Source organism: Pollicipes pollicipes, unplaced genomic scaffold (assembly GCF_011947565.3).
Source record: "Pollicipes pollicipes isolate AB1234 unplaced genomic scaffold, Ppol_2.1 Scaffold_5724;HRSCAF=6776_pilon_pilon_pilon, whole genome shotgun sequence".
NCBI classification, from domain to species: domain Eukaryota; kingdom Metazoa; phylum Arthropoda; class Thecostraca; order Pollicipedomorpha; family Pollicipedidae; genus Pollicipes; species Pollicipes pollicipes.
Window position 1 is genome coordinate 12,091,187 of NW_023596746.1, and position 11,736 is coordinate 12,102,922.

The following is an 11,736-nucleotide window of genomic DNA, read 5'->3' on the forward strand; positions in this document are numbered from 1 at the left end:
TCTGGACACATACACGAATCGAGTTTTTCCTGCGCCAACCAACACACTTATTCAACAGCAGTTTCAATTCTCTGTTGTTGACTAGTAGAACTGCCTATACCCTGAATTTATTCGCACTCTCCTCAACAGCTTATCCCGATGTCATTCCACTGATGCGATTGTTTTTCCGCCTCGCGGGTCCGCTTGAACAAAAATGTGGTCCCCTCTGGCGGCGTTGGGGCGTCCCCTCGTTCGACGCGGCGTATCCCTCTGGGGAAGCTCCCTGCACAGCCATTTGGCGTCCGCTGATAGCCGGCGGTCTCTCTCTCTCTCTCTCTCTCTCTCTCTCTCTCTCTCTCTCTCTCTCTCTCTCTCTCTCTCTCTCTCTCTCTCTCTCTCTCTCTCTCTCTCTCTCTCTCCCCGCGCTCTCCCTCTCGCCCTTTTTGTCTCGCTCTCATTTATTTCCTTCTTTCCCTTTCTCATTCCTCGATCTTGTCAGAAGCCATGAAGAGCCTCGCCTGTCTCCAAATAAATGCATAAAGCTCCATATCACACCCACTGCAAGCAATTGTTATTGTTGGGGCGTTGACACGGAGGGTCAGGCCACACGACGACGCATTCCTCAGATCTCCTCTGAAAGCAGGGAGAAGTGTGTAGCATCAGGATGGCCCCCGTTCAAAGACAAGAGCCCTACTCGCACATTCTTGGTGCTGTCCTCATACGGCGGTATAGAGTCCCGGGGGTGTGGCAGCCCCGCTCGCACATTCTTGGAGCTGTCCTTCAGACGGCGGCGTAGAGGCTCGGAGGTGTGACAGCGTTTTCTCACCGGACTGGCCGATACGTCACCCTCTTGGCACGACTTTGGGTCGCGATGTGTTGATTTTCACGGTCAGGAGCCTGTTGGGCTTCTGAAAACGCACGGAGCATGACTGCTATGTTTTTCTGGCGCACCTTCCCAGAGCACTTGACGTGTTTTGCTTTGTAGCCATCCCTGCCGGCGACCAGTGGAGCCTGCGGTGCGTTGGCTTTTTGTTGCTGTGGCATATTCCGTTTGAAAGCGAAGCCATTGTACGACTGCATTCTGGTTTAGATCACCATCGATGTCAGCCTGCCGTATCGAATTAACTTTTGATAAGGTAGTTCAGGAACTGACGCGCTTTGCGTCTGGACTTCCAGTGACTTAGCATACTGAACCAGTACCAAACCAGTCACACAGTTAAATCCGCTGATGACCGTGGCTGTCCCCAAATTACCCGCGCTCGCCGGCGACCCGTGCGGTGGGCCGACAGAAGCCATCGGACCACAGCCCGCGGGTGGCACGGGACGGATTAACGACACTCATGAAGCTGCGCCCGAGGCGCGCCCGTCGCCTGTGACGCCTCCATGTCCGCGCCACTCCGTAAGCCGGTGCGAGAGGGGCGTCAGGCCGGCCCCGCTCCCGGGCCACCCATTGTGGCCGCCGGCTCCAGCCAGCCGGCGGCCGATTCTCGGTCCGGGCTGCCGGTGCCAGGACGTAGCTGATGCGGGCGTGGCACCGTGGACGTGTCTGAGGTTTTTGCATGCTGAGATCTGGCAGAACTGGCGACAGGAGAATTTGGGCAGCTTTTGTAAGCGGCTCGTTCGGGTGAATCGGTCTGCGCTCTTTTCTTGTGGTTGCATGTTTTTCTCCTGGAATTTTAGGAGGGTGGAAACAGCGTGCATGTTTGGATGGCTCGGTATATTTACGTGTCGTTTTTGGGCGATGTTTCACATGACGTCCCCGTAACTGAACCCGAGAAGAACATGACACTCAGCTGTCGGAAGGTCGTAAACAAGATCAGTCGTATTTCATCAGACGGGGCTCGGGAAAAGTCAGCTCGGGAGAAGCCCCGCATTGCCACGTCTAATGAGCCCGTCTCTCCCCCTTCACGCCCCCCCCCCCCCCCTAACCCCTAACTGTGGTGCCCCTTCCCGGCTCGCACCGGAGTCGCGAGAACCGTGAAAACATTTGCGAGGCGAGCATCTTTCCTGTCAAGGAAAAATGCAACTCCATCAACCTACCGTCGTTCGCACGGAAATAGCGGGCGGCACGCGTGTGCGCACCTTTGTCGGAGGCGCGCTGGGCGGTTCAGCGGTTCATTAGGCGGGGACGGATGGGTTCTCCTGACGCGTCCGACCATCCCGGTTCTCACGGAACCCCAGTCCGGCGGAGCGGAGCCCCACGACGTGCGGCAGTGGGCGGTGGCGCCCACACATTCAGAAGCAGTTCGGATTGCAAGGCAGTGGTCCACGCCGAACACCGATAAAAAGCGCAGAGGTCAGAATCAGTACCAAGCATCGCACATTCGGATCTACGTGGTTTAAAACCCAGTGCCAGTGCCAGTGCCATTTCAGTGTCATTTAAAACCAAGCATCCGGTCGCTATCAACCTTGATTTTCATGTATGTACCTCGAAATATCTGCCCCTGACATTTCAACTTGCTTGTAAATTTGGGTACGCTGCAATCGTAGTCTGATCATTCACGTCGGCAGCGCATGTCCATGCTAAAAAGGAATACATCTGAGTGAGTGAACCCTATGCAGCCCGATGGGATCAATATTCACGCAGTAACATTTTTCGTGTATAAACATAATACATCTGAGTGAGTGAGCCCTATACAGTCCGATGGGACCAGTATTCACGTAGTAACATTTTGCGTGTATAAACATACGCAATATGAGAGGAACACCGGCCACTTCTCAACATACAGCGATCAGCTGACAAGCGCTGAGTTGGCTTGTTTGGCAAAACCATGTGCTAATAAATGAATAGCGGATTCATTAAGGATTCGGGACAGAAAAATACCACATTTTATACGTGCTGCGGCGTCATGTACCCCAGAGCCGAAGACACCACACAGTGTCGCTCCAACGGGCTGACAGGTTTTGCAGCCGGGCCATGGCCGATCAGTCGCCGATAGCCATCGATGCACCTGGCATTGTGACCGGAAACGACGACTTTCCGGCCCGATCATGCCATCTCTCCAGACCGGTCTGGTAACGGCGCCGCTCAGCCTGTCGAACGGGCGCCGTCCGTTCTGCTTCACCGTGCCGATGAGGACCGCCGCGCTGCGTGTGGAGCCCCCTCCCCCCCCCCCTCTTTGATCGCGCCGCCTGGTCCCTGCGCGTGGCGCCGACGGAAGGCGCCGCTGTTCACCCCTGCAACGGCAGACGGCGGGGCTGCACGGCACCGCTCGGCGGCCGGACGCGACTAGCCAGCTGACGCGCGGCATTATCGCGACGACCGCTTCAAAGCGGCGTCTAATTCAGCCAGCCGCGGCGAGTGACGCGAGCGCAAACAGACAGGTCCGCCGTGGGTGGTCGCCCGTCAGGTCCGGTCGGTCCCGCCGCCGCCGGCAGCGCCCCTCTCGGCGGCCGACGTCAGGGGCACGTCTCGCCGGGCGGACGTCGCCCGGCGGCCCCTGCAGCGGGCCCCTGGGCTGTCGTGATGATTGGGTAGGGAGATAAGGGGCGGGCGGGCGGGACCGGTCAGGGCTTCAGACTACGATTGGCTTCAGGGCCGGCCGTTCATGGGACTGTATTTAAACGCCGTGAGGTCGGCGTGTCGAGTCGAGATCTCGGAGGCGATGTGATATGAGGATATGCCGATAGGGGGACGGGACCGTGTGAAATGATTGCACACTGAGGGACATGTCTGTTTCCATTTTCAGCTGGATGGTTACAAACCCTCCGGAATCCACCCTGAATGGAGCTGACAATGAAGAGCCAGCAACTCCTGCTGTTAGCGGTGGCCTCACAGCTGGTGACCCTCGGGTTTGCGCTCTCCTTAGGTAAGTTTCAGCGCTGCAGTCGCAAGTGATCGAAGTTTACATGCGACTTGAAAGTTATGTAAGATAGACTTAAGGTGATGACACTGAAAGACAGACTTAATGGAATAACGCTGGAAGACAAACCCATGTAACGGTATACTTTTCGTAGCGTTCTTGATTCACTCTGTAGTTCTTGCGCGGTCCATCGAGCTGCAGCGCACATTTCCAACTTCTCGGCACACCTCATTAAGATGGCCTAACCGGAAGCCACTGGAAACTATGCTTTGTATCTTAAATATGATACATTTGGTCGGTCTTGATCTGGTACATTCGGTCATATCGACCTCGTTTAGTTCTTGAAGTAGTTCGGTTATTGCACCCAGACTCCTGGTCTTCAGTTCCCACCATCGGTTAAGGTTGGTTTAAGTAAGCTTCAGGGAGATCATATCACTATGTCTAGCATGCTCTGTTGTCGTAAGCGTGGGCTTGTGTTGTCCTTCGATCGCTCCTTAAGAGTTGCATGGAACCTTTGTCTTCAGAAAACCTGTTATTCCCGACGTGATCTCAATCTGTGAAAAATCGCTGCTCACTCTTCGTTTCCATAATACTCCAGATTTTTGCAGACATCACGGCAAGAGATCTCCTGATAGGCCGCGATCGTAATGTTTATACTGGATTCCGTGAATGATCTTCGGAAAGCTTAGTGCAGGTTTGCGATGCGGACGATGGAGACGTGTGTTTTTTTGCTCGATGTTGGCAAAATATCCGCCGCGGTTTATTGTCTCCTAGCACATTAAAACAACAATGATAGCTTAACCACTCGTGTTTAGTATTCCATCTGCTGCAGGAAAGCTAGTGCTGAAGCTTCCATTTCTTCTTCTCAGCGTGCTTTCTATTCATGTAACAAATGAGATAATCTGCAATCCCGGGTTAGCTTGACCGAAAACAGCATTTTCTCACCGGTCTCCAGACTAGTATTCTCGCGGGTCTCTACACCAGTATTCAAGCGGGTCTCCACACTAGTTTTCTCGCGGGTCTCCACACTAGTATTCTCACGGGTCTTCAGACTAGTATTTTCGCGGGTCTCCACTCTAGCATTCTCACGGGTCTTCAGACTAGTATTCTTGCGGGTCTCCACACTAGTATTCTCGCAGGTCTTCAGACTGGTATTCTCGCGGGTTTCCACACTAGTATTCTCACGGGTCTCCAGACTAGTATTTTCGCGGGTCTCCACTCTAGCATTTTCACGGGTCTTCAGACTAGTATTCTCGGGGGTCTTCATACTAGTATTCTGGCAGATCTTGAACTGTATTCGCTTAGTCCACGACGTGTCACTGTCAGGTGGCACGTTGTGACCCCAGGTCAATGTGACCTCTCCTGACGGTGATCCGCAGTAACCCCAGGTCAGTGTGACCTCCACTGACGTTGACCCCATGTGACCTCAGGTCAGTGTGACCGGCCACTGGGCATGGAGTCGGGTGAGATCGCCGACGGTCAGATCACGGCCAGCTCATCACACAACGGCAACAGCGTGGGCCCGCACAGCGGCCGCATTCGGACAGAGCACCGCGGCGGCGCCTGGTGTCCGCTGCCCGTCATCACGGCAGAGGTGCGCGAGTACCTGCAGGTCGACCTGGGTCGCGTCACGGTCGTCACGGCCGCCGAGACGCAGGGCCGCTTCGGCAACGGCCACGGCGTGGAATGGGCCGAGCGGTACTCTCTGCAATACTGGCGGCCCGGTACCGGCTGGAGGACGTACCGCAACGCCTCGGGCCACACGCTGCTGGACGGCAACGTCAACTCGTACCTGGCGCACAAGACGCCGCTCGATCCGCCGATGATGGCATCCAAGGTGCGACTGGTGCCGCGCAGCGAGCACCCGCGCACCGTCTGCCTCAGGGCCGAGCTGCACGGCTGTCCGTACACAGGTACGTGGTGTACTGAGGTACACTGGGGTACGCACCGTCTGCCTCAGGGCCGAGCTGCACGGCTGTCCGTACACAGGTACGTGGTGTACTGAGGTACACTGGGGTAGGCACCGTCTGCCTCAGGGCCGAGCCGCACGGCTGTCCGTACACAGGTAGTGGTGTACTGAGGTACACTGGGGTACACGCCGTCTGGTCAGGGCCGAGCCGCACGGCTGTCCGTACACAGGTACGTGGTTGTACTGAGGACACTGGGGTACACACGTCTGCCTCAGGGCCGAGCTGCCGCTGTCCGTACACAGGTACGTAGTGTACTGAGGTACACTGGGGTACACACCGTCTGCGTCAGGGCCGAGCTGCACGGCTGTCCGTACACAGGTATGTGGTGTACTGAGGTACACTGGGGTACGCACCGACTGCCTCAGGGCCGAGCTGCACGGCTGTCCGTACATGGGTACATGATGTACTGAGGTACACTGGGGTGCAATGTGACGCTTTTCGTTTAACCCGAAAATCCAAATATTTGGTGCACATTCCTTACCGTTTTTATCAAAAGGCCAAAAACGCGCCTTTCTGTGCGAGGGAGAATGCAGTGTAAATACAGCATAAGGATAAGGCCAGTAGGGATAGCTGCACAGCGCACAGTGTGGCCGCGGCGTGGCTTTGAAGACGTTGATATGTGTGGGAACCTAGATGCATGTTTGGCTTGGCACCATTCTTTAGATGCTTCCGTGTGCATAAAGTGCAGACGGGTCGCGCCGTCTTGTCGAGCCGTCGGACACTGCGGCAGAGCGGAGCCACGTCATACAGCATACCCTGGCGCGGGGGGCGGGGTAAGGGGGAGGCTGAGCGGGCTCGATCGGCCCTCGCCTTCTCTGGTCCACCGGCGCCGGCAGGAGGGGGAGGGGGGGGGATGCTGAGCTGGCTCGATCGGCCCCTCGCACTCCCGGTCCACCGTCGCCGGCAGGAGGGGGAGGGGGGGGGATGCTGAGCGGGCTCGATCGGCCCTCGCACTCCCCGGTCCACCGTCGCCGGCAGGAGGGGGAGGGGGGGGGGGGCACTGAACGGGCTCGATCGGCCCTCGCACTCCCCGGTCCACCGGCACCGGCAGGAGGGGGAGGGGGTGCTGAGAGTGCTTGATCGGCCCTCGCATTCCCCGGTCCACCGGCACCGGCAGGCGCGCCAGCCGACCGTGACCGCACGTAAATCGGCAACTCGATCTACGTGTGACGCAATGATAGGGTCGCGCGGCGCACAATAGCTCTTTGACAGGGTAAGGAATACGCCAGGGATCAGAGCGCTGAGAACAGCAATCATGCTGCCAAATACCCCGCCATTAGAGAGAAATATTACTGATGATGAAGTGAAATGTTGGTCGTAACTTTCAGACGGCATTCAGAGCTACAGCATGGACCGGCCTGATCCAGTTCGACCTGACCTGACCTATGACGGTGCGGCGTCGGCCGAGGTCATGGAGGGCGGCCTGGGTCAGCTGACGGACGGGCGCCTGGCGGACAACGACATCACAAGTACGTGCTCACCTTGTGTCGTGTTACCTGCAAGAGTGGTTGGTGGTGTGTCTACCGAGGCCCCGTCCATTTCGTACGTCCGCCTCCCAAGCATTGTTCTCGGGCGGACGATCGCTGATGGATGATGTGGTTTCTTCTCAAGCGTCGCGGAAGCACCAGCCAGATGATTACTCGTACCCAGCACACCTCGCTGTGTGCTAGTGATAGATGTAGCAGAACATGAACAGGACCCACACCACTATGTTTTCTGTGGCGGTTATAGAACTAAGCGAAATTCGTAGCAATATTCGGAAGTCCCGTTTCCATAGATTCCAAGTTAGCAAGCGACATCAAAACAAATTTGGGGGGGGACGTTTTTTACACATGTCTTCCCAAGCTAAGTCCTTTTATCTTGCGTTATCGATGTTCTTTCCTTTATATTTTCAGACGAACTCCTTTATTTTGCCTCATTGTTCTCACGCGCAAAAGAAACTGTCTCCATTCACAATCTCACAGCCGGCCATTTGTCCGCCACTCATCATGAGCTGCGATGACGCATCGCTGCCTGAGCCGCGACATTATCGCTGTCATCGCGTCAGACAGAGTGAGGATAAGCTGCTTCAGCGAGCGGTCCCTGTCCGCCATTCAGTCCGGGATCGCAGTCAGCTGCCAATGCCGTGCTCGCCGGCGCCGACACGTGAGCTCGCTCAGTCGGAACGGCCGGGCGGCTCGGTCGTGCGACCGCGGCGGCCTGCGGGCGCGGCGGCGTGACTCGGCGTGGCTCCGTCGCCGAGATGTTATCGAGGCCGGCGGTCTGTCTGCTGAGCGGGCTCGGGCGGTCCCAGCTGGCGTCCCGCTGCGGGCACAGTCGCGGTGGCCCGACTGGCCAATCGGCGCGCTCCCAGCCGGCGCGCGACCCGTGCCGAGACGGGTTTACAGCGTGTCCTGTCGCCGAGCGGCCGTGTTCGGACAGGAGCACGTCCGTGCCGGCGGCGGGAGCATGGGACGGCGGCCCCGTCTGGTGCTGGCGGTAGGGTGGTCGCGACGGCCGGCAACCGCCGCCGGCCTCGGGAGGTGACTGAGCCGGTTATCTCGCAGAGCCGGAGTGGGTCGGCTGGCAGAGGCGGCCCGGGGAGCTGGTCACCATCACGTTCGAGTTTGATGGCGTCAGAGAGCTGGAGTCTGCTGCGTTCCACGTCAGCAATCACTTCACCAGCGGGGTGAAGGTATGCTGGCGTATTGTAAAGTGTTTTTACCTGTCTCAACAAATACTCCGACACGAAGCGCGGCTGCTTGAGCGTTGCTGATCTCCTTTACTTGCTCATTCTGGCGATGATATTGTTGCAAGGGTGATTACATCACCATTGCACTAAGTTTCAACGCATTCAAATGACTGATTGCTCGTCCGTCCTATCTGGTGGAGTCATAAACAAGGACAGTGCTGTCAACAAGGTCTTGACAGCACACCTGATAACCAGTGATATCAATAGCGAGGCCATCAACACCAGCTGGCGCCGCCGTCAGATGTTCAGTCGGGCCAGCCTGTACTTCTCGGTGGACGGCAGCGCGTACACCAGCTCCGCGTTGACCCTGGAGCCGCCGGCTGACCGCATCTTCGAGGACGCGCGCCGCCTGGAGGTGCGGCTGTACCGCCAGGTGGGCCGCTATGTGCGGCTCGAGCTGACTGCCGCCGACCAGTGGCTCCTCATCTCAGAGATATCATTCGACAGTGGTGAGTGTGCTCGACACGAACGTGAGTGGAGTTCACAGTCGATAACACCCGGCCCGGGGGGAATACTATACCCGGACGCTGTTTTGTCGTATGTAGCAGTTAATTTCAACCTGTTCATTATCTTCTCACTTGACGTCAGTTGATGTCCCGAAAGCCAGTGTATTGTGAGATATTTATAATGGCCTTGAGAGCATCTTTCAAACGCAGCCCTCGAGTACAGCTCTAACGCTCTGTCCTCCCCCCGCAGCTCCATCGGCGCACAACGTGACGGACCTCGTGCTGTCCCGATCCGACGGCCCGGCCCAGCTGCCGGAGCCTTCCGAGTCGGAGTCGGAGTCGGAGCCGGTGTTAGAGGAGTCCGGGGAGTCAGAGTCGGCGGCGTCGCTGGCCGTGCTGCTGGGCGTGCTGGGCCTGGTGCTGCTGCTGCTCTCGGCGCTGGTCGGCTATGTGGTGCGGGCCGGCCGGCGGCGGCGCATTGCCGGCGGCTCGGGGCCGAGCCCGCTGCAGCTGCCGCTGGCGCGCAACATGAAGGAGCTCAGGAGGAGCGTGCAGCTGACGCCGCGGCACGGCCATGCCCGGCCGCCGGCCGACCTCTACGGCCCGCTGGCCGGCGACGAGGACAAGATCGACCTGGCCGCCGAGCACCACCGCGTGGTGCGGCTCAACTCCGAGTACAACACGCTGGCGCAGCGGCAGCACGGCCGGCCAGCAGACGCCATGTATGACTACGCCGTGCCGGTGGATACGAGCCCGCCATCGTGCTCGGACGGGCCGGCGGCCGGGCTTGCCGGCACGTCCCGCTCCTGGGACAACCCCAACTACCGGCAGTCGCCGCACAGCGGCGCCCAGTCCAGCAGCCAGCCGTCCGTATGCAGCATCAGTGAGCTACTGCCGTCGCCCCCGCCGCTGCCGCCGCCGCCGTTGCAGCCGACTTGTGCCAGCTTCGGGCGGCGCCGCCGGTTGCTGGCTGGCGGCGTGCAGGGCGTGACGGGCACGTGTGTCTGGGACAGCAGCGGCGCCGGGCCGCCGGCCGGTCGTGCTGCCGTCACCGAGATCAGCGACGAGCTCATCCAGCTGAGAGACAGGATCGGACAGGGACGGTATGGAGAGGTGAGGCACGAGACCGGTCACGGTCGCTGTGGAGAAGTGAGGGACAGGGCTAGAGAGGGATTTCATGGGAAGAGGAGGGCTGAGAGGAATACGTGAGCAGAGGGGCGAATAGCGTTTATTTAAAACAGGTCCAAAAAAGTAATGGGCATTGTAATGCATGTGTATGAGACTTACAACGTTTACAGTGAGAGGACATTCGTGGTGCTTAACTTTGAAAAAAGCATTCGTGTCTGTTGAAGCACATTGTCAGACAATCGTATCCCTGCACCTTTGGCCTCGCGGACGACACCAGCAAGCGAGCGTGTGTGTGCCGCAGATCCGCGTGTGCGAGGTGCACCAACGCTCGTCGGCCGACAGTCCGTACCAGGCGCCCTCCCGGCTGGCCACGGCCCGCAGTCTGCGGCCGGGCGCCCCGGCCGAGGCCGCCGGCCGGCTCCGCCGCGAGGCCGAGCCCCTCTGTCGGGTCACTGACCCACACGTGACCCGGCTGCTGGGCCTCTGCACGCTGGAGCAGGCGCCCGGCCTGCTGGTCGAGTACCTGGAGAACGGCGACCTCAACGAGTTCCTGCGGAGAGCGCCGCACGACCCGACCCGGGTAGACGGACCACTCGAGTGAGCAGTCCCGGCCGGCGTCCAGTGATGGGGAGGATGCGTCTGAACTGTGTGCACTTACCGGCGCCGTCCTGGAAAGAATAACTCTCCGTGTTGAGATTAAAGAGAGATTTTAGTTAGTACGCTCAAGGAAGTTCAGGTGAATATGGGGTTTACGTGCTCCGTAGTCCCGTAAGTTGTGCCTTCTATTTATGGTGCCCTGCCCTGCTCTGCAATTTCTTTTTCGTCGCAACTGGCGCTGCCTCCGTGCATCCTGTTGTTACCTGCTTTGTCCGACCTGCTTGCATGTGACGATACTACTACTATTACAGCCTGGGCTCTCTGGTCTACATTTCGGAGCAGATCGCGGCTGGCATGGAACACCTCGAGTCCCTCGCAATCGTCCACCGTGACCTGGCCGCTCGCAACTGTCTGGTGGGTCACCGGCTCAAGGTGAAGGTCGGTGACCTGGGGCCCAGCCGAGAGCAGTACGCCAGCGACTACGTGACCCTGCCGGATGGCCGGGTCATCCCGCTGCGGTGGCGGGCTCCCGAGGCCCTGTTCACGGTGAGTTCTGGTGTGGTTGATCTGGGGAGCTTTGCCCCATGAAGAGATGAGTGCCCATTCGGGCGTGTGGTCGTTCTCGGTGACGCTGTGGGAGGTGCTGACCTGGTGTCTTCTGCTCTGTTTTAGGAGGAGATGAGTACCCGCTCGGACGTGTGGTCGTTCTCTATGACGCTGTGGGGGTTGCTGACCTGGTGTCTTCTGCTCTGTTTCAGGAGGAGATGAGTACCCGTTCGGACGTGTGGTCCTTCTCGGTGACGCTGTGGGAGGTGCTGACCTGGTGTCGGCTGCAGCCGCTGGCGCACATGACGGACGCGGCCGTCACGGACCGGCTGGCCGGCTGCCGCGAGCCGGCCCCGGAGCCACACCTGCAGCAGCCCAACGCCTGTCCTGCCGACCTCTACCAGCTGATGATGCAGTGCTGGCGGCTCCGGCCGCACGAGCGGCCCTCCTTCAAGGAGATCAGAGCCATCCTGCAGCGCAGAAGTGCCGACTTCGAACATTCAGCGGAGGAACTGTGAAGGGCTTCTGAGTGATAC

The 11,736-nt window shown here is 58.7% G+C and overlaps 2 protein-coding genes across 2 annotated transcripts; both read left to right on the plus strand.

Moving 5' to 3' along the window:
- Positions 1-3,703: 3,703 nt before the first annotated feature.
- Positions 3,704-9,200, plus strand: LOC119102672 (discoidin domain-containing receptor A). The gene is made up of 6 exons (XM_037226131.1): positions 3,704-3,788; positions 5,213-5,695; positions 7,120-7,221; positions 8,299-8,426; positions 8,725-8,856; positions 9,180-9,200. The coding sequence occupies exons 1-6, from the start codon at positions 3,704-3,706 to the stop codon at positions 9,198-9,200; spliced, it is 951 nt and encodes a 316-aa protein (XP_037082026.1).
- Positions 9,201-9,401: 201 nt separating this feature from the next.
- LOC119102673 (epithelial discoidin domain-containing receptor 1) lies at positions 9,402-11,422 on the plus strand. The gene is made up of 4 exons (XM_037226132.1): positions 9,402-10,042; positions 10,359-10,654; positions 10,966-11,200; positions 11,327-11,422. The coding sequence occupies exons 1-4, from the start codon at positions 9,458-9,460 to the stop codon at positions 11,420-11,422; spliced, it is 1,212 nt and encodes a 403-aa protein (XP_037082027.1). The 5' UTR covers positions 9,402-9,457.
- The last annotated feature ends 314 nt before the right edge of the window (positions 11,423-11,736 follow it).

Bases quoted from the DNA above. Each gene is read 5' to 3' on its own strand.
- LOC119102673 (XM_037226132.1), top strand. From the start codon at position 9,458: ATGAAGGAGCTCAGGAGGAGCGTGCAGCTGACGCCGCGGCACGGCCAT. The intron at 10,043-10,358 runs GTGAGGCACGAG...TGTGTGCCGCAG, and splicing joins GACAGGGACGGTATGGAGAG to ATCCGCGTGTGCGAGGTGCA. The intron at 10,655-10,965 runs GTGAGCAGTCCC...CTACTATTACAG, and splicing joins CGGGTAGACGGACCACTCGA to CCTGGGCTCTCTGGTCTACA.
- LOC119102672 (XM_037226131.1), top strand. From the start codon at position 3,704: ATGGAGCTGACAATGAAGAGCCAGCAACTCCTGCTGTTAGCGGTGGCC. The intron at 5,696-7,119 runs GTACGTGGTGTA...GGCCTGATCCAG, and splicing joins GCACGGCTGTCCGTACACAG to TTCGACCTGACCTGACCTAT. The intron at 8,427-8,724 runs GTATGCTGGCGT...CGCCGCCGTCAG, and splicing joins ACTTCACCAGCGGGGTGAAG to ATGTTCAGTCGGGCCAGCCT.